Source organism: Plectrocnemia conspersa, unplaced genomic scaffold (assembly GCF_051122295.1).
Source record: "Plectrocnemia conspersa isolate PC_06_02 unplaced genomic scaffold, ASM5112229v1 ptg000014l, whole genome shotgun sequence".
Lineage (NCBI taxonomy): Eukaryota > Metazoa > Arthropoda > Insecta > Trichoptera > Polycentropodidae > Plectrocnemia > Plectrocnemia conspersa.
Genome location: NW_028277178.1, coordinates 27,796,542 through 27,816,975, shown reverse-complemented (window position 1 = coordinate 27,816,975; position 20,434 = coordinate 27,796,542). Strand labels below are relative to the sequence as shown.

Here is a 20,434-nt window from a genome sequence, read left to right as displayed (position 1 = left end):
ATTCTGATTAAATAACTATGGCAAAAGTTAGCAAAGCCATCATGAAGCTAAAAAATAACAAATCACCAGGTACAGACGAAATACCTGTCGAACTGGTGTAATACGGCGGTAATCCAATACATACACGACATAATTGTAGAAATATGGAAAAATGAAGTATTGGCCGATAAATGGAACTTCTTAAATGTTAAAACTATATAGAAATCACCCTTTTAAATTTTCGATATAAAATACTCTCATTTATACTGTGTTAGAGGATACTCCCATATTCAAATCTCGTAATAGAAAAGTACCAATATGGCTTCATGAAGAAACGTTCAACAACTGACCAGATACACTCGCTGCGACAGATATTCGAAAAATTACGACAGGTTTTGTTTGATGTTTAATTTTTCTCGGCTTGATGTTGGGCGCACATCGCTACATATAGTATGTTTGTAATGTAGTAGAAAAATAAGTTGTTTTTTGACGCTGGCAGCACTGACACCCGCCGTTTTCGAAGTAATGTCAAAATGGCCGGTTGGGACCGCAGGAGGAACGTCGAAGACGATGATTTCGGTGGCTTTTCCGATCCGTTCGACAGCAGCGACGAAGGCTTCAGCGATCAGTCTGAAGCAGTGTTGTTGGCGCACCGCGATTTGCCTCCCAAACAGAGATGGCAGCGTGCAGCCATCGACGGTAACCTGCAAGAACTGAAGAAAGCCAAAGAAGGTTATTTAACAAATATATATTTCGAGTGAAAGTCTTAAGTTTATCTTAATTTCTCTATTACATACTTTATTTTGCAGATGGCTTCATTGACGTCGACGTACACTTAGACGGAGGCTGGACGGCCCTCATGTACGCTTCTTCGTTTTCTCAGCCGGAAATCGTTAGATATTTGATGGAGATTGGAGCCAACCCCAACTACCACTATGGTTAAACTTTCAAAATTCATTTATATAATTATATATCGGTCTAAAAAAGTAAAAACGTTAAATTTATCTATGGACACTAAAACAATATACATAATTTGAAAACATGTCTTTAAAATTAAATATTGTATCTAATTAAATTCCAATAAGTTTTTTTTTATAAATAAATACATCAAATCAAGAACATTAATCTAATGTTGAATTGCTTTTATCATTTCTTGATACTTTTACTTGAGTCAAGTAAAAAACTGAACGCATTACACAATTCACATGAATTCCTAAAATATCACAGAATCAAACTTTTTGGAATTAAACTTTAATCTAGCCAATTACGTAATTTTCATGCAATTAAAATTAATTCGGTAGTAAAAAAATCCTGCGAAAATTAGAATTGTGTGAATAAATATGTGTTTTTATTAATATTTATAACAAATTTCTTAATTAATGAACATTTTCATGTAATTTGGTGAATAAAAAAACTTGATACAAATCAGTGTCTAACAAGATCAATTTTTCAAAAAAAATTGGTGGAATACTGTTTAGTACAATGGTAGTTATCAATAGGTACGGATATAAAATGCCAGTACTGAACATTTGTTTCGAGAGTATTCATTTGAAAGAGCACACAAAAGTCTAGTGGATGTAAAAATGATATTTTTTGCTCTTTGAAGAGAGTGACTTAATTTATTTATCAGAATTAGTCTTTATGCTTTTATATATTGAAATTTTAACTTTCAGAAGCTCTAACGCCTTTGATGTGTGCTTGCCTGAGCACGAGCATGTACGAAATATGCAATTTCGCTTCCGTCAAACTCTTGTTGGATAACAACGCCATGATAAACTTCACCGACAGATACGGACAGACGGCGTTGATGAAGGCCATAGAAACTGGGAAGAATTTAGTCGTTTCAATTTTAATACCTGTGGCTGATTTAGAAATCAAAGATTCTCACGGAAAAACGGTACATAGCAATATACATTGCGCAGTTAATTTGGCACAAAAACATGAGTAAATTATATTTTTAGGCAGTTTTTTATGCCGTTGAATACAACCGCGAAGAAATCTTGGAATGGTTGATCGATGCAGGCGTAGAACTCAATATTGCCGATAAGCACAAGACGTCGCTGAAATCGCTCGTATTAAGTAAAGATTATAATCCGATCAAGATCATTTTGAAAGATTTATTGAAGGATGAAGAAGAGTTAAGGGCCGATTATTTGAGGCCGTATATGTACAAAACAACTTGGCAACAAATGTTTCCTAACATACTTGACAGCAGGTTATAAAAATTACAACAATACTACTATCTTATTAGCGAAGGAACTTATTGCATATTTTATTAGTTAGATATTATGACTAGAAAATGTCTCATTCTTTACCTGGGTTTGTTATTAGGATGCTTTAACTTTTCTGAATTATAATGATCTTTCAAATGTTACAGTCCAGCATATTTTTGCGACATCCCTAAACTTTTAAATGGGATGTACTGCGAAAGGCTTGCGCCATTGTTCGAACAACACAACGTAGATTTAACTACTTTCTTGACTATGTCTGATGACGATCTCAAGAATATAAACGTAGTATTTCCATATCAAAGAAAGTTGATACTATCTGGTATTTATAAATTCCACATTTACCGATGGAACACAAACATCGTATTGGGAATTTCTAAACAAAACGAATTCGAGTATGTCATTATTTTTATACATACGTAAAAGATGTTTTATGAATGTTTTATTTTAAATTTTAGATTTCAAAATTACGTCAATTATATAGCAGCTCATCTCAAATACATGAGAATCGTCAACTCATCGATGACTTACATCAATAAAATGACTAAACTGAAACTGGTCAAAGACAACACGCCATCAAATTTAAATCCAAGTATCGATGACATTATAGCAGAATTGAAGAAAATTAGATTGGAAGTGGAAAAGTCTAGGGTTATAATAAATGAGGTGATTTATTTTTTATTTTTAATCAACTATTGTCGTTTTATCAAATTGCTTATAAATTTATTTCAGATTAACAAACAGAAAATACCATCTGGTGATTTAATAAAACCCAAAGAATCAGTACAAAGGAGTGTCTTGAGTAAAAAGAGTTTTATATTCATAACAACTGTTATTGTTATTGTGTTCACAATTGTTAAATTATAGAGTAAATAAATATTTTTAGGTCAATTTAGTATTTTTAGTATTGAAAAACTAATCTTGTATTACAATGCTTTATTAAAAATAATAATTATATTTTTTGGAATTTAACATAAAACAGTAATTATTTAGTCCGTGTTATCACATCTTGCATTGAAGAATTAATTCTGAAAAAAAATTTTTTTAATAATTAAATTTGCAATATTTATTTCATTATTATATGATAAATACCTTCAACTATGGAATTTAGTGCTTTAATAGTTGGCGTATCTTGCATTTCTAACAACGGATCTTTACCAGTATCGCAGCATCGAGCTAATCTTGGATCCAAAGGCATTTTGCCCAACAAGGGTGCATCAATCTTATCATGATTATTATCCGATGGGAATATTTCATTTTCCGTCTGAAAAAGTTTACATATATGATGTAATAATCTATTACTACTATGGCTATTCAGAAAGTAATCAAAATCTGAATTGTTACAAAACATAGGAACACAATCCGAAATATCGAGGAGTAATTTTATTTGAAGATGCCAAAGGTTTGGATTTGGAAACAAAAGGAAAATTTGGAGTTCAAGTTAAGCCCACCATGATTAATTGAGACGACTAGGCCACGTACAATGTGGCCGAAACACCTTTGGATTTATATCATAGTGATTAAACAGAAAGATTGTCTTTTGTTAAGAATTTTCAACAAATATTACCTTACACTTTGGGCACACAAAGGTAGACATATTTTCAATTAGTCCCAAAATAGGAACATTCAGCTTTTTGCAAAAGCTGGCTTCTTTCCTGACGTCCAACAATGCGACTTCTTGCGGTGTAGTTACTAAAATAGCGCCTGTAACCTCTGCTTCCTTCAGATAGGACACCAGTGATAAATGTTCATCAGACGTGCCTACAATAATCATTTAAAAATAACTACTCCTTAAAATACTATGACATCATTTTTATGCTTTTACCAGGAGGAGTGTCTATCAACAAAAAATCAAGCTGCCCCCAATCGACTTCAGTGAGGAACTGTCTGATCATACCTGAAAAGAGCTTCGTTTTTATACTCATTATACAAAGAGTTTTTTGTCAAAACTTCCAATGTTACAATATGATCGAAAAGCTTAGTGAAATTTCCACTACTTTTAACAAATCCATGACGATATTCATATTTATAATACACTTACCATTTTTCTTAGGTCCTCTCCAGATAATTGCATCATCAGGACTACCGAGCAAAAATCCAATTGACATCAAAGATAGGTTATCTTCCACATACTGTATTTTAATAATCGTATTATTACAGATTATATAAATTTATTTCAATTGAATAATTGAACTTACTACTGGTGACCAACCAGATCCAGAATGATGAACTTGTTCTCCGATCGTCCCCAAGACTCGAGGCTGACTCGGCCCGCAAATATCGACATCAAGGACACCAATCTAAATTAAACACAGAAGCTTATTACATAAAAAATTATTGATTTTCGAACACCAAACAAAACTTTTGGATACATATATATATAATGTAAGAAATGGGTCAAAGTTAACCGATCGGTGCAAGGAGTTTGTGACCCAAATTTAACGCGAAATAGAGGTAGGGCTGTACCAGTCAGTACCATCCGAACTTTCCGCAAGAACGCTTGTCACTGGTGCAGCTTAACAGCTAGTTAATAAGTTACAATGAATTTCGGTAATTCTCTCGAGATCAGGAGTAGATACAATAGGGTAAGTATTTTTAAATATATGTTATGGGTATGATCAAGTCAATTGAGAAAATAATCGATAAATTAAAGTATTACGTTTTTATTTGGATACTTCGCGGCCAAAGCTCTTCCGAGGAGTGCTGATACGGTGCTCTTTCCGACTCCTCCTTTGCCGGATAATATTAATATTTTGTTCTTAACCTCGCTAAGACGTTCTTTTACGAGTTGGATTCCGGGATCTGGTCCTGCAGCCACTCCTACGATCATAATCATAATGACAATGTTGTAGTTCCTTATATATTGGTTCCTTATTATAAGTTATACAAAAATAGTTACCAGCTGAACAAGTAGCTTTTGCCGGGCAGCCTTGACATGCTGGAGCCTCTCCTGGTAATAACCCCGGAGCACCGCCAGCGGCTGGGCATCCTCCGCCTTGAAAATTTATCGTTCTTATAATATTACATGGAAAAATATACATGTGCGACGTTATCAAAATATATTTAACTACAAGTGTCATAAATTATTATATAAATGCTATTACCGAATGTAAATAACATTTATATAGTGCATATTGAAAGTAAAATGGTTAAAAACCCTTAAATATTTATTATCAAAAACTCACCATCAGTCGCCATTTGTAATTATACGTCAGAAGTGTCAAATTTGAAACTCAGTGCTGCCAGAGTTCAAAAATGAATTAAATAGCGAATTAAAAGATAGATGATTTATTTGCACGTGAAGTTGTTATTGCATTAGGCGGCTTCCGTAAATTACGTCACATGATTTTAGTATTTTTTTACCTCCTCCCTTCCCTCCCTGTGTCACAAAATTTCACTGAGCCAGACTCCTATTTGTTTCACAATTCCGCTGACCCTCCCCCTAAACATGTGACGTAATTTATAGAAGCCGCCTTACGAAAAATTCGAAATTGTGCATAAATTAAATTAATGTTTTAGTTCACAAATTATAAATAATAGTATAGTTTACAAATTATGAATATTTTATTATTGATTAGATAAGCGCTATCCAATTGGCGGCCTGCGAACTTATTTTTGTAGTACGCGAACCAATTCGTGTCTTTAAAAAAAGCTAAATAAAAAGTTACCTCGGACATATTTTGTATTTGTTCGTTTACCCAGGTATGGGGTGTACAAACAAAAATCTCCGGAGTGACCTTTTTTAGCTTTCAACAACAAACTACTTTTTTCTCTTCCTTCTCTTGAAATGTTTGCAAAAGAAAAAATAGCCCAGAAAAATGGGTATACTTACCGTACGATATCCCGAAATTCTCTGACAAAGCGGTATAGCATTGACGCGTGAAAATTGTCCATTTTTAGTTTTACTTTTGAATTGGTTATAAATAACGTGTCCAGCATTTGAAAATATCAAAGGAACACACTAAAAAAAGGCTATTTTGGAAATTTTTGTTCGAGGAAGATAAATTACTGTGGGAGCTAAAAATATATAATTTCTGAAATTTTTGCCTCTTTCCTCTGATTCCACTCTAACAACAATGAGTATTTTAATTCGCTGGAACTGCAGACATTGAAACCATACTTGAGGACGCTACAAGTTATCGCAGGGTTTTCTAACCTTTAGTAGTGGCTATCTACTTCTCTCTATAAAAGATATGCAAGGAGCCTATAATATTTTTTTATAAGTTCATCATTCAAATAATTTTGTATATCTTGAATTCAGACAAATACGTATATCCAAAACAAGACATTAATTTTTAAACCGAATTTATAAAGATTATGTGTTTATATCATAAGACCTGTTTATTTATATAAAACCATACTTTATAATACGTACAATTATTCAATTAATGATGTAGCAACTACAACCATGGAATCCAGTGAGAGAAGTAAGAACTGCAGTAACACCGCCACCGAAAATATTCGATGGCTATCAAACGTCCAGAACTCATCCCTGGAGAGCAGATATGGGTTATGAACGCATTGAAAATAAGCCACTGTTTGTACAGCATTATTTAAATGATAAAAATGCATAAGATATTTTAATTAATTTCCATATTATTTTTTAGTCCTTCACATTCCATAACAAACAGATTCGTTGAACCTAACACTGGTGGATCTGAGCAATTAAGATTTCCAAATCTAGTAACAGGATTTGAAGAGTCACCGACGCACGCAACAAGGGCGGCTTTATACACCAGATATACTCCACACGAGTGGGGGCAAAACACAATCTCAAATTACAACGATTCGGACGTTAAACGAAACTATTCTGAAAGAATGAGAAACGATATCATGAGATGTGTGCGGTGAGATATTTATTTCAAAGCAGCACTTTTATATATTTGTATTGTGTATTTTTGTTGCAGAGAAGCGGACGAGAAGACAGTACAGGGTCAAAGAGATGCCGGCAGAAGGATAGGTGAAAGGATTACTGATACAACATTTTGGAGAAATGAAGTATGTTTATAAGTTATGAGCATATTTTGATTTGTTTAATTATTATTTTATTAGTTAAGTACAGAATCAGAGAGATTGGTGAACGAAATGGAGCAACTTAATAATGTCCGTCGTCAAGTCGAACGATCGTTGCAAGGATGCGAGGGTCCGTTGCATGTCGTTCAAGAGTGTCTCTATCATCGAGAGAAACGGCAAGGTATCGAGCTAGTTCACGATGATCCAGAACAATCTCTATTGAAAGAAGTTGAGAATTTACATAGATGCCAGAATGATTTTCGTGATATGTTAAATAAGGTAAGTTTTATATTTCTATGTAAATGTTTGTAATACTTATACATAATATGATTTATCTTAGATCAACGCACAATTAAGAGATTGTAGAGCCGCACAGCATGAATTAGAGACAGATATTAGAAATAAAGAAGGAGCGTTGGGTATTGATACTATATGCCACCAATTAAATAATGCTTCACGTGGTATTCAATACTATGCCGGAATAGAACGATTCGATCCGACTATTAGCGTACCGCCGTCTTGGGCCGAAGCTAGCTCAAACGTCGTTAGACGCTCGCAGACAGAACGAGCTCGATCATCTCAAATGAGATCTGGTATTATTATCTGTGTGGTATTTATATATTTTTTGATTAAATTTATTAATGAAGTAATTAATTAAGATGCTGAGCATTTGATAAACGTGTGCGCTTCACACATATGGGATCAATGGAGCAGCACAAACAATGCATTAACAAGAAAAACTTCACAAACGCTCGAAATGAAGAATAAACTTCAACTGCATCTACATAAAGTATTGAAATGTAATTATAATATATAATTAGCATCTACTAATATATATTTGTTTAAAGGTTCAACAAGAGATTTTCGATGTGGAAAAAACAATTGAGATGTTAAACCGTGCGATACAGGAAAAGACTGCACCGATGAAAGTTGCTCATACAAGACTTCAAGCGAGAACAAATAGACCACATCTTGATAAATGCCGAGATGATGCACATAATAGGTTTTTATTATAGCTATAACAGCGATAGCGAACTTTTTGAGTCAAATACTGAGTAATTTAAAAAAATAAATTAAAATATATTTAACTTTTAATTCATCTATAATATAAAAATTAAAAATCAAGAGCTTTACTTCATCAAGGTAGGTAACAATACAGTTTATAACTAATCCAACAAAGATTGTTGTACATTCTTATTCTATTTCCTTATCTGTTATCCTAGTTTACAAATTAAAAAAAAACTTTAATTTGACAGCATTTCTTATGTAAAATTACGAGTTAAATCCAAAAATGAAGTCAAAATTAAAAAACAATAGAACAGTTCTCGAGATAATTCGTATTTTTCATTCTGAAAAAAGTGTTTTTATTTAATTGCACATATCTTTGCTTCCAGTTGGCCAATTGTAAAGCACCGAACGTATATCTGTATTGTGTGCTTTTTAGTACTAATAGAGGTGTAAACCCTTTCTCAATTATGAATAATGATGAAATGCATGGCTCTCGAACTGACTGTGTTAACGCAAATATAGTATAGTTTTGACAGTGACAATAATAATGAAAGGAAAATCAAATGTCATGGTAGTGGAAAGGATGCTGAATAACTGATTAGTGTCATATTTTTTTTTGTAATTTACAAAATGTTGGATCACGAGTTTGCATTTGCTGGCATATAACATATAGCTAAATTTAGATCATGATATTTAATATTACTTTTATATAGATTGGTTTTAGAAGTGTGCGACTTACAAGACAGTATTACAAGATTGCGCGAAAAACTTGCCAGAGCTGAATCCAACCACCAAGCTCTATTATCTACACGTGCATCTTTGGAAGCCGATCTCCAAAACAAAGTTTCAACTCTGTTCATCGATAGAGATCAATGCGGAGGAATAAGAAGAGGATATCCAGTCACTGCTTCGATTCAATATTAAAAATGCACTTTATAGTTACTGCACCTATTACATTAATGCACAAAATTACATAAATAAACTATTTGAATATTAACAAAATTATTTATTTTTCTATTTTTAACAATTCATAACAAATAATAAAACTACTTATCGAATAAAAACTATGAGAAGTTCCCACTTTTCATATACGCTGGAAGAGGTATACTGAAACCAGGTTTAGCTTCAAAAAATGTGTACGACAAAATAATTTCATCTACAAGTTCCATCTTTGGATCATCGTGGAAATCGGGATCTATATAGAAAAATACTGGCATATCCACCTAAAATAATCATAATACATAATCAGACAATAAAAAAACCATAATAAATACAACAAACCTGTTCGCGAGGATTCAATTGCTGTTCTTCAAAACAAAAACATTGTATCTTGTTAAAGTACTGTCCGGCCTCAAACGGTACCACATTATAAGTGCTTATACCGGCTACGGGTTTATCACTGGGATTTTCGGCTGTGTAAAAGGCTAACGCAGTTTCACCTGGCACAACCTGAAATAACAGTTCAATTAAAATATCATCGAAAGAAAAATCTAACAAATAGCAATACCTCAATTTCTGACTGTTGCGGCTTAAAGTTCCACTGCATAGCTGAAGATTTATCTGCATTGAAGAATATTTTAATCGGTCTGTTGCGAATGGGTTTCATCGTTTCAACTTTATCGGCGTCATGTCCAACCACTGTCGTTCCCGCATAACTGGTAGACTAAAATTTAGTTGCAAATTAAATATACTTTGAAAAATTATGTAAACATCGTTGAAATACTTTTGTTAATATATAGATTAGATAAAGTACTTGACAAAATATCCTATAAAGCGGAACTGATGCGTAAGAAAGTCCTGCAAATGCTACTCCAGTAGCAACGAGATATCTCGCCGTATTGGCGGCCATGACGATCGCGAACGACACTGACAGAACTATTTTTATAATATGGTCTTAACATCATATATATTAAGCATAAGTAATTTTATTAAAAATATTTTATATCAGCGTTCCCCACTAAAATTAAAATGCATATTCCCATACTGAAAATTGATTTCAATGTTTCTAAGCTTAAGATTCATATAAAATAATTTAAAAAAGCTGAGTTATTATTGCAAACTTTTAAAGGAGAGAAGCTCTAAATACGTGTCTAATAATTACACTAGTCTACAGTTAAAAACCAAAATAGACGAATATTACTAATTCAAGGGTGCTGAACAAGAATCTGATCTTAAAATATAAATTATGTCTATTTAGTATCTACATATAATTCTATGTTTGTATTTTACTTTATTATTTATATATTTATGATATATATGGCACCTAATTTGCTTTTCTTTCTGCTCCTATTTATAAGTTATTGTATCAGTCAAGGAATTCTCTCATCAGCCTATTGTTCAGAAAACAGCTGTCAAATGTCAATAACAAGCTATGGAATCTTGATCAAAGAACGTAGTAAGTACATTCCTCATTGACCGCAATTAGATCATATTACCAGCTTTGCATATAAGATTTGGACTCATGAAGAATGTTGCCAAAGCCGTGAACCGTAAAAGCACAGCATTTCATTATTTCAGAGAAAAGTTTCCGCCAAAGTTAAAGAGGATATATTCGTGAGTCCACAGATTTCCAGGCTCTTCAAGGATATACACTTCGATGCTGTACTATATGGTGATGAAATTATTTTAAGATGGTAGCAAATAATTTTCTTGGAAATCACAAAGCTGAGAATTACAAAGAACTGGTGAACAATATGGAAATCATGTTAGGAAAACATGCAACATGCTAGAACAATATCATGTTAGGAAAACATGCAACATGTCTTTAAAAATACAATTTTTACATTCTCACATTAGCTTTTTCCTTGACAACTGTGGTTCTGTAAGCATTGAGCATGGCGAACAGAACATCTCTGATATAGAGAGACGTTACCAAGGTAAATGAAGTCCGTAAATGTTAGCTAACTACCGTTGGAATGTCACGTGTGAAACACCTTTAGATTTATACAAGAGGGCGGTACAAAGACGTCATACATGCAAGTATTGTTCAGTTTACATTGTGCTGTTGTGTTTTTCATAATTAGAAAAATATATTAACAGTGCTTGTGCTGCAATTAGCTTGTATTACATCGCAAGCATGTTTGTAGTTTTATTTTAAAAATAGTTGATATATCTGGTAAATCTGAGTTAATCCAATGTTTTCATTTTCATTTTCGAACTTAGAATGTCAAAATCTTTAAGAATTGGCATACTTCCTATCTAAAGCAAGCAAAACGTTGAAATTTGTCGACTAGTGTTATCTATTCTCAGCGCGAAGTAGTAGTCCAAGCGTTGATGTGTAGTGGAGTTGAGCGTGCATAGTTCAGGTTGTTGTGTATGTAAAACGGATACCCACTTTGCATGTGGAAGGGATAGTAGGAACGTGGCGTTCTCATAGACAGTTGCTAGGTTCAACGGGTACAGTTCACGAAACTTCAGATTCGTATCTGCCGTGTCTCTTGACTGGTGTTGTGCATGAATTGCTATTCTTAATTTTCCATCAAAGTAAAATATTCTTTAAGAATACATTGCACTTCAATTGCTTCAGCAATGATTTACATTTCTAAAATAGATAATAATAAAAAACAAAATTAATTTTATTTGAGTTTATTATAATTAAATAATAATATTATAAACTGCACGAGAAACAATTTTGAAAATGATAATCCTAAAATATTTGGTGCATTCAACTTAAACTAATTAAATTATTTTTTGTGCAAAGTAATTATACGAAAGTATCATCAATTAAAATATATATATACATACAAAAATATTCTAAAAATCTGTACAACATTGAATTACATCACACGCAACATAATACTAGTACTTATTTGGCATTCTCCGCAGTTACATAGTACTAAGCTTATTTTAATTTACCATAAAATTTGCTATTTAACAAAAATAGCAACAAATTAATATTGACTTTAGCCTTTCCAAACAAATCCATAATGGCACATCCTTCATACTGCAATTGAAGTAAGTATTGGATGTCTAATTCTATCTTATCGACTTCCACGCCCATGAACTTTCCTTTGATTGAGAAAATTCCGTTGTGTTCAGTTGGAATGAATTCAAAGAGTACATTCTTGAACTGCGATACAGTCAAACCGTCGATCTCAATCAATATTCCCTTATCGTAAAGCTTTGAAGCGGTATACTTGACGCTAGCTTTAGATTTCATTTTGCGATTTTTTGAACTTTTTCTATCGAACAATGAGTGAACAGATCTGAAAATTAATAAAATCTTATGACAAAAAACAATCAAAGATAATAAATTCTATCATAAAAGAATACTTACTTTTTACCAGCATTGAGATTTTCTAAACATTTATTTATGTATTGATTATAGTAATCGGATTGATCTTGATAATACTTAAATTTTTGATCTAGAACTTTTTTTGTGTTCTTCATCATCTGAAGGGCTCTAACTTGATTCCGCCTATACTTTCCTTTGTTGCAAAGATCCAATCCGATCGCTGTAACGATGCTCTGATACCCATCTTCCCTTGTTACATATCCCTTGTCTTCTAATCTATTCAAATATTTACGGAGCAACGTTATATGCTCTCTCAAAGTCATATTCTCTTCCGGTTTGATCATTCCAGAGTATAACTTCTGTTCAACGTACGCCTTATACTGATCTTGCTGCTCTTTTGTTGTTCCGATGCAAAGAGCTTCTAGTAGATGTTCGCCTAAATAATTAATCAACATATTAAGCAAATATATAAAAAATACTTATAAAAAAATGTATTACCATTCAAAAATGGTAGAACTGAGACACAAAGTTCTTTCGTTTTAATAAACAATTTGTTTATATCGGTCAGATCTTCAGGCACTGATTGGTCTTTATCTATGAGAGTTAAACACACTTCGGTGGAAGTCGACGCTACTAAATTTGCTATCGGGAATGTATCGCTGCAATCCGAAGGGCCGAGATGATCAAGAATTTCATGCAACTTATCGTCGATTTCTGGAGCTATTATATCTTCATACTCGACGAGAAGACTGTGTGTATCGCATATTTCCTAAAAAAATATACATATATTGTAATAACACTCTTAATACCAGATCTAATTAAATATATTATGACTCACTTGAACGCTGATATATATTTGCGGTTTATACAATAAAGTAGCTTCTGAATACTCATCCATTGAGAAATATTCTTCTAGAGTTGATCCTTGACAGCATTTGCGGAAAAACTCCTTCATTTTTTCATGGCAATCGATGATGAATGGATTCAGGCATTGTAAATGAGCTGATTCTTCCCCAAACTGTAATACAAACGTTCCAGGTTCAGTATACAAATACGCTAATGATGATTTAAAAAGCAAACTATACAAACCCCTTTCTTTGAAGCTGAAAAGTGAAGTATCTTAGCGACAGATGCGAGGTTTCTGCGTTGATCGTTCGTCAATGGCTGATCGTGACGCAGATTCACAATTTGGAAAGCGTCGGGTGCTACAATAGCTGCGTTTATAAATTGGTAATACACTAAATGACCGATGACCTGTTTTAAGAAGAACATGTTTAAGAATACAATAAGGAAAAATATATTACGATTAGAAATGAGGCATACTTTTAAAATTTCTTTTTCTTGCGCTAATGGGAATTTCTTAATCAACGTATGATGAAGTACTCTAGCCATGTAGATAATAGAAAATGGCAAAGAATCGTATGAATTGATGATTTTATCAAGAAACAATTTTACAGTTTTGGTTAGAGTTTCCAGGCCTTTGCGTAATTTGACTCGTACTTCTTCGTAAGATAAGGCTTGATCTTGTGTGACAACATATGGTAAAGTTCTACAAATAAAAATAAATCAGTTAATACTATCGGAAAAAAGTTATAAATTTTGAATCATACTTACGACACTTGTCCAGTATGAGATTCCATCTGATTTCTCCATGCTTTATAGATATCGACGGGACTCGTCTCGATGCTTATGGTTTTATCGTTCAGCATCATCTCGACCAAAGGTCCAATTATGCTCCTCAAATTCGCGAGTCCGTTTTGTCTGGAATGATTTACGGCCATCTTCAACACGATCGGATTTCCAGTTATAACCTCCATCGGTTTATTAAACTTGCAGTCGACCTCTTCTTCAAGACTGCATCGGAAAAGCTTCAGTAACAGATACTCGTCTCTGGCGTTGGATCCGAAGTTGTACAGAGTCAGAATTACGTTCTGAAGGAACTGATTAGTTCTGTTTTGTGGAAGACAAAACAGCAGCTTTGATAGGTATTTAGGGTTCGTTTGCAAAGTGTAGAATAAGTGCTGGTATCCGTCCAAAATTTTTCGACTTTCCTTCGTCAGCGATTTCAAGCCTCGCATGCTGGTGGTGATGTGAGCTTGTTTCGGAGCCCTCTCGTTCGGCTTCATAGTATCCGCCGGAAGAGTTAAGTTACTCTGTTTGGCTAAATCGTTCATTTTAGTTCTGTGAACGAGCACATCTTGAAGAGTAATCCTGTTTTGGATCAGTAGTCCTATTTTAACGTCCATATCGTCTAGTTGCTTTGATAAGCTTTGATTCTTGCGTATGGTCTGCACGGCATCTGCTCTCAGTGTTTGCAATAGAATCTCCTTCTCGTAATCCTCAGTTGAGAAATCGAGAAGCGGTACAAAGTATTTAACGACTTTGAATTGTGGTTCCTTTGTGTGAAACAATGAAAGAAATGCTTGACGAGTTTTTCTGCCCCTCCATAAAGCTTGTATACGAATTATATCATTTACCTAAAACACAAATTGTTCTGTTAGATCAGTCTATACCATGCATACATGCTAATAATACATTTTTAGAACAACCAAAGCATAGAAAGCTACGATCCTAAAGAAAAAAAAAATTAAAACCAGTATCACATTGAATACCGGGCATCATTCCACATGCAGCCGTGTGGCGGGGCTTATTAGCTGGCCACACACGGGCGGATCTGCCCGTCGGATTTGTCCGAAATGGATGTCCGACGGACAAATCCGCCAGTGGGTGGATTTGTCCGTCGCATAATTTTTGAAGTTCCAAATGTCGTTTAATCTTGTGTCCAATGTGTTAATAAAAGAATTTTTATTTTACTAATTCCAAACTACTTACATTTTCTTTATAATGAAGCCAAACATCCTTCGGTTTCTGCTTCTCCATCTTCTTCTTGGCAATCCTTTCTCTAAGTATGTTCCCGTATCTTTTCTGTATCGTAACAGAACGCCACCATGCTTGAATCCTGATAATTTGAGACTGGTGCTTTTTATAGTAAAGCATCTCGTGTATCATTTTACGCAGTATATATCCTCTGATTTGAGCTTGAAATCTAACCAATGAATCAATCGCTTTCTTTTGCTTCATTTCATAATGCTCGTTCTTATAATTTTCCAATAAACGGTAGATATCCTTCATGGAAAGGTACCGAGAGTTTGGAATAAAGTCTCTAGGGGTGGACCACGAATGCGAATAAGTCTCGACATTTATATAAGCCGTTTTACCGGAAAGAGTATGGAAAACGACCCACGGACATTCGTTATTTTTTCGATTTACTTCAAAAGCATTAGAGAATATCTCGAACACTTTTTTCTTAGAGTCCAAATCGTCCGATATGGTTACGTCGAGTTGGTAAATGCACCTCATGAAATCGTGACAGTTCATTCTCAACAGAGCCAGATTGCTCTCTACGAGCGTTTTACAGATGGACTCAACTTCGGCCACTTCGTTCTGAGCTTCGACCAATATCGCTTTAATGTCTTCCAACCAAAGCTCTGTATTGTGCTTTTTTTTCATGTACGTTTTGAACAGATTCATATATAATGTAGATTCTTCAACCTTTAACGGCCGAAAGCAGTCGAAATTCTCTAAGCTTAACACATCCATCAGAAGTTGTTTATCGTTATTTCTGACGGCCTTGTTTAGCATCTCCAGCTGATCAATCACTGAAAATTAATTGAAAATATTTTGATTATGATAATGCGTGATAAATAAAATTGATATACTTACAATCTCTCGTTTTATCGTCTTGCTCATTTACGACATCGACACATTCTTGGATGTCCATCAACGTCAATAAAGTGCACTGCAAACCGGCCTGTTGCTTGGCACGACGTGCAGTTTTCAGACCTCTATAGTATTCCTGCAAGGCCTCTTTTCGCAAACATTTTATTTCTAAAATATTACTATTCAAGAATTCCCACATGATATCGGAATTGTTAACATCCAATAGCTTAGATATTTGAGCTACAGTCGAAAGAATCCTTATATTCTTCAAGATGTCTTCATAACTCAAGTCTCTTCCGTAGTCAATTTTGTTTAATTGTAGTTCTTCATAGAACAAAGGCATGAAGAACTCTTCTATATCGATGACGTTAGCATTTTTATTCAAATTCTTGAACCCTTCGTAAAGATTTGCACAACTATTTTCATCCAAAGCTTTATTAATGCAACTTACGGCTTCATTGATTGAAGATTCGACATTGGCAGTACTATTGCCTTCGTATATTATAGTTTGAAAAACTTTACTGCAATCTATGTGATTCATGGTGTAATCTCCGTAATCTTTTCTAAATTTCTTTAGAAGCGACATGTATGCTTTTCTATTATTTCTATTCAAACTCTTCAGATTCATCCACGGTTCTGATAAATTATTATAAAGCTTAACGTCATCATTATTTTCGAGATATTTAAAGATTTTCTCCAAAGTATGCGATGTGTTAACTGTCGTGATGTAGCCTTGTATTTCAACTTGATTTAGATGCTCATCATATACGTCAGCAACATAGCTTTCGTCAGCAGATTTGTTGAGAAAATTCTGAATTTTATTATTTCTGGCTTGTTCGAGTACTGCTTGATATGTCGACAATAGTTCTGGTAGTATGTAACGTATTCCAGCAGCAGGATTCAAGAGAGAATTTTTAAATGATTCATTTGATTCGATAGATTTGTTTACGTTTATGATAGCTGCATGCAAAGCTGCAAAATCTCCGACATCGGAAGATAAAAGTCCGCCGATCTTTTGAAACGACGGCATAACGATTCCGTATCTTTTTAATTCTTTACTCATACTATTGATTTGTTCGTCTAAAATAGATATAAATAACATGACATGAATAAAAATAGCAATCAACGTACAATAGATATCAGTGGTGGTGCATCGGTTATGACTAGGGATTGCAATAATACTGAGAGAAAAGACAGTCAATACCAGTATTGACATTAATTGACTAAAAAAATAATCCGAGTACCGCTCGCATGATTCACCATGTTTATTGATTAGCAAAACCAAAGCATTCAAATACCCCGGCAACTATTGTTTTTTTACAAATTTTTCAAATACGTTTTTTATTTAAATATTATTATTGAGACTTGTTTATTCCTTATAAATATAAATGTTTAGGCGCCATGATTTTATTGCTTTTGACGTGAATTTGTGAAGCGTATTCTGTGGATTATTTGGGTAAAAATATGTCTGAATGGAAATACAAATTTCGTGAATGCAATATCTGCTTTTGTTTTCACTTCTTCAGCCATCCTTATCATAAAAAAGGGTCGGCAGGCCGCAGCGGAGCGGTCATTTCTCTGTTGTATAACAGAATTACTGGGAACTGCTAGGTACCGTTAGACTCAGGGCCGGGCCAAGGGGAGAGCAGTATGGGCGGTTGCCCAGGGAGCCATTTACTCATCGGAACAGAACGGGACAGGAACGGAATTAGCAAAAATATTAAGTGTAGAATAAAAGACAGGTAGAAAGAAACAAATGTTTGATTACGAATGCATAGATGAATGCAGCAATAGCTCGGGAAAAAAATAAAAAAATAACACATAACAATTAAAATAATTTAAGCTAATATATTATATTAGTCTTTAAAATAAAATTTAGGATTAATTCTTACAGATAAAAATTAAACTGATATAAACGGCAATGATTTGTATGGTGAAATTTAAGAAAAATGATTTGTACGATGAAATTAAATTGATTTCTGAAAATAAAAGCACTCCAATAGGGCTTTTCATTTTTTTTAAATATGAACGAATTACCAAACGTCTTGCTTAATCTGTGGAGTGATTTTTTTAGGTAGTGGTCCCAACATATAGAACGGGTACAGAGTTTACCCTAAATAAATGATATATGAATAATATGTAAGAAATTTAACTTTTGTGATTCAATGAAATGGACCACAGTGGATTCAATAAGAAAACAGTTTTTGTCCGGTAAAGGTTAAATCGGGTTTTAAATTTCAATAATAGCACTGGTAATATTAAATGTAAATTTTTGCACCATACCGGTATTGCAATCCCATAGTGTTTTATTACAATTAAAATTTTACATGCAATATTATTAAAAATAAACAAGTTTAGTTTAATGATTAGATTAGATTAAAGAATACATATTTGAAATTGATTAGGGGAAGCAGTGCTTTAGTAGTTTGTACTAACGCATCTCCACTGATAGAGATATACAATATAATATAAATAGTAACCTGTAAATTGAGCTTTTCCGTAAAGATCCTCAATTCTTGGTGCTTGTCCCAATTTAAAGAGATGCGCACTGAGAGCATGCAGACAATATATCACTCTTGGCATATTTTTCTTGTCATATACATCAGTAGTTTCCGGATGAAATGTCTAAAAATGGCAAATAACATTAAAAACTTTCTTAAGTACGATAGGCGTATTTTAAATGTTCAAACCTTTGGTAAATCCGTATTTTGCAACACTTTTAACCATTGATTTATATTATCTGTGTGTCTAAATTGTAATCCAGCAACCTGAATATATTAAAATAATTAGTACACAGTAATTTATAATATATAAACAAAATCTACAAAGTATTACCTTATAACGGTTTTGTTCAATGTCATATATCTTGTGTTTTAGTAAAGTTTCCGGCGATATAAAATGCCCTAGCTTCGCTAGATATACTCCATTACGAAAATTCTCCTCCAGATCTGTCGTAGAAGGTAGCTTTTCCTTCAAACATGCTTCGAGCCAAACTTTTGTTTCCTCCAAATGACACAAATATTGATACGCCAAAGTTCTGTGTCTTATCTCATCCATTTCGTCAGCAGTTTTTCTCGTACATTCTGTAACTAACGAAAGCTTTTCTTTATACAACAAAAAACTCGAAATGATGAATGAAACATTAGGCTGCTTCTTATATCCTAATATATTATGTTTCTTTATTTACAATGAGTATGTATTTATTTATTAAATGCCATCTTAAACCAAATATGGTTAACGAGTTTACAGTCTGCATATAATATGTAAACAATGTAAGTTAAAATCCTACCTCCATGATCAAACTTGGAAATGACCGCAGTACTCATGATGGCGGATTGAAGGCACGCTACGCCTTTAATTATTTGAAAAGGCGATTCTTTTGTTAATATATCTTTCGAGCGATTTCGGAACAATCACAACCGCTATTCGCTTTGAACTGACCGTTATAACAGTAGGCGTATGGAAATCTCGCGCGAGAATGACAACCCTTTTCGCCACCCAACATTTTTTTAATTATAAATATATTTTTTATATTTCAACTAATATTATTTATTTTATGTTTGTTGAACAATCACTGTGGGTATGTGACTACACCAATAGTGATTGTTCTGTTTTAAGGATCTTGTTAACTTTAGTATGCCAGAGCCTCGTTCTAGTGAAAAGTATTGCGTTTTCATAAAAATAAATTTTTTTTTTTCGTTTTTGTGAAATAATGCGAACACAAAAATGGAACGGATTATTTCTATATTACGGATATTATTATTTTGCAAACATTTTGGACGTCAAGTAAAAAGGTAGGTAATGGAAAAATCAGTTATTATCGCTTCAAAGGTTATTTTATTTATATAAAGAAAATAAAGAAAAAACAGAAGTAATTAAGAATTATTAAGAAAATATTGTTTTTCTTCGCGGATTACAAACATATTTTTAAGGGTTGCTAATTAGACAGAGTACGCTAAAAAATCAGTTTGTTCTTATTAGTGCCATGAGTGCTTAAAAAATGGTTTATATGAAATCCGATATGTAGCGCTGTTTTTTAGTGTTGTCAGGCTCAAACGCGCTCGTGATAATTTTGACGTCATATCATGTCACATCCCCGCCGACTTAATTTAGTATTAAATACTCGCATCCTGTCACGTACAACCCATAAATTAAGTTTTAGATGTCGCTGCCATTCTAATTTTAATGACATCGTACACTTTCGTCGTCACGTAGGTCAAAACCGTGTAGAATATGTATAAAAACGGTATAA

At 33.5% G+C, this 20,434-nt stretch overlaps 5 protein-coding genes across 6 annotated transcripts; 2 read left to right on the top strand and 3 right to left on the bottom strand.

Moving 5' to 3' along the window:
- The first annotated feature begins 461 nt into the window (after positions 1 to 461).
- Positions 462 to 3,098, top strand: LOC148226677 (ankyrin repeat, SAM and basic leucine zipper domain-containing protein 1-like). The gene is made up of 7 exons (XM_088203452.1): positions 462 to 711; positions 789 to 917; positions 1,653 to 1,876; positions 1,941 to 2,194; positions 2,357 to 2,602; positions 2,666 to 2,873; positions 2,940 to 3,098. Exons 1-7 carry the CDS (start codon positions 513 to 515, stop codon positions 3,072 to 3,074), a joined length of 1,395 nt encoding a protein of 464 aa, XP_088059578.1. The 5' UTR covers positions 462 to 512; the 3' UTR covers positions 3,075 to 3,098.
- A 30-nt stretch (positions 3,099 to 3,128) lies between these two features.
- On the bottom strand, positions 3,129 to 5,429 carry Nubp1 (NUBP iron-sulfur cluster assembly factor 1). The gene is made up of 9 exons (XM_088203453.1): positions 5,393 to 5,429; positions 5,107 to 5,202; positions 4,867 to 5,027; positions 4,406 to 4,507; positions 4,249 to 4,339; positions 4,033 to 4,104; positions 3,775 to 3,968; positions 3,300 to 3,471; positions 3,129 to 3,235 (listed from the first exon to the last, which is right to left on the bottom strand). The coding sequence occupies exons 1-9, from the start codon at positions 5,403 to 5,405 to the stop codon at positions 3,210 to 3,212; spliced, it is 927 nt and encodes a 308-aa protein (XP_088059579.1). The 5' UTR covers positions 5,406 to 5,429; the 3' UTR covers positions 3,129 to 3,209.
- Positions 4,628 to 9,152, top strand: LOC148226675 (tektin-3-like). The gene is made up of 9 exons (XM_088203451.1): positions 4,628 to 4,792; positions 6,605 to 6,744; positions 6,815 to 7,054; positions 7,115 to 7,205; positions 7,260 to 7,499; positions 7,561 to 7,813; positions 7,880 to 8,010; positions 8,069 to 8,223; positions 8,942 to 9,152. Exons 1-9 carry the CDS (start codon positions 4,748 to 4,750, stop codon positions 9,150 to 9,152), a joined length of 1,506 nt encoding a protein of 501 aa, XP_088059577.1. The 5' UTR covers positions 4,628 to 4,747.
- A 61-nt stretch (positions 9,153 to 9,213) lies between these two features.
- Positions 9,214 to 10,145, bottom strand: Cox11 (Cytochrome c oxidase copper chaperone COX11). Its single transcript, XM_088203454.1, has 4 exons — positions 9,982 to 10,145; positions 9,736 to 9,891; positions 9,510 to 9,677; positions 9,214 to 9,451 (listed from the first exon to the last, which is right to left on the bottom strand). Exons 1-4 carry the CDS (start codon positions 10,075 to 10,077, stop codon positions 9,293 to 9,295), a joined length of 579 nt encoding a protein of 192 aa, XP_088059580.1. The 5' UTR covers positions 10,078 to 10,145; the 3' UTR covers positions 9,214 to 9,292.
- A 1,769-nt stretch (positions 10,146 to 11,914) lies between these two features.
- Positions 11,915 to 19,635, bottom strand: LOC148226673 (ras GTPase-activating-like protein IQGAP1). 2 transcript variants are annotated; one of them, XM_088203449.1, is made up of 13 exons: positions 19,472 to 19,635; positions 19,018 to 19,271; positions 18,873 to 18,950; positions 18,663 to 18,807; positions 16,186 to 17,262; positions 15,295 to 16,121; positions 14,077 to 14,939; positions 13,786 to 14,011; positions 13,552 to 13,716; positions 13,301 to 13,480; positions 12,961 to 13,231; positions 12,505 to 12,898; positions 11,915 to 12,433 (listed from the first exon to the last, which is right to left on the bottom strand). In XM_088203449.1, the coding sequence occupies exons 1-13, from the start codon at positions 19,506 to 19,508 to the stop codon at positions 12,070 to 12,072; spliced, it is 4,881 nt and encodes a 1,626-aa protein (XP_088059575.1). In that variant the 5' UTR covers positions 19,509 to 19,635; the 3' UTR covers positions 11,915 to 12,069. The 2 variants fall into 2 exon arrangements, with proteins under 2 accessions (XP_088059575.1, XP_088059576.1); XM_088203450.1 differs by having other exon boundaries at positions 19,018 to 19,265; positions 19,472 to 19,621.
- Between the last annotated feature and the right edge of the window lie 799 nt (positions 19,636 to 20,434).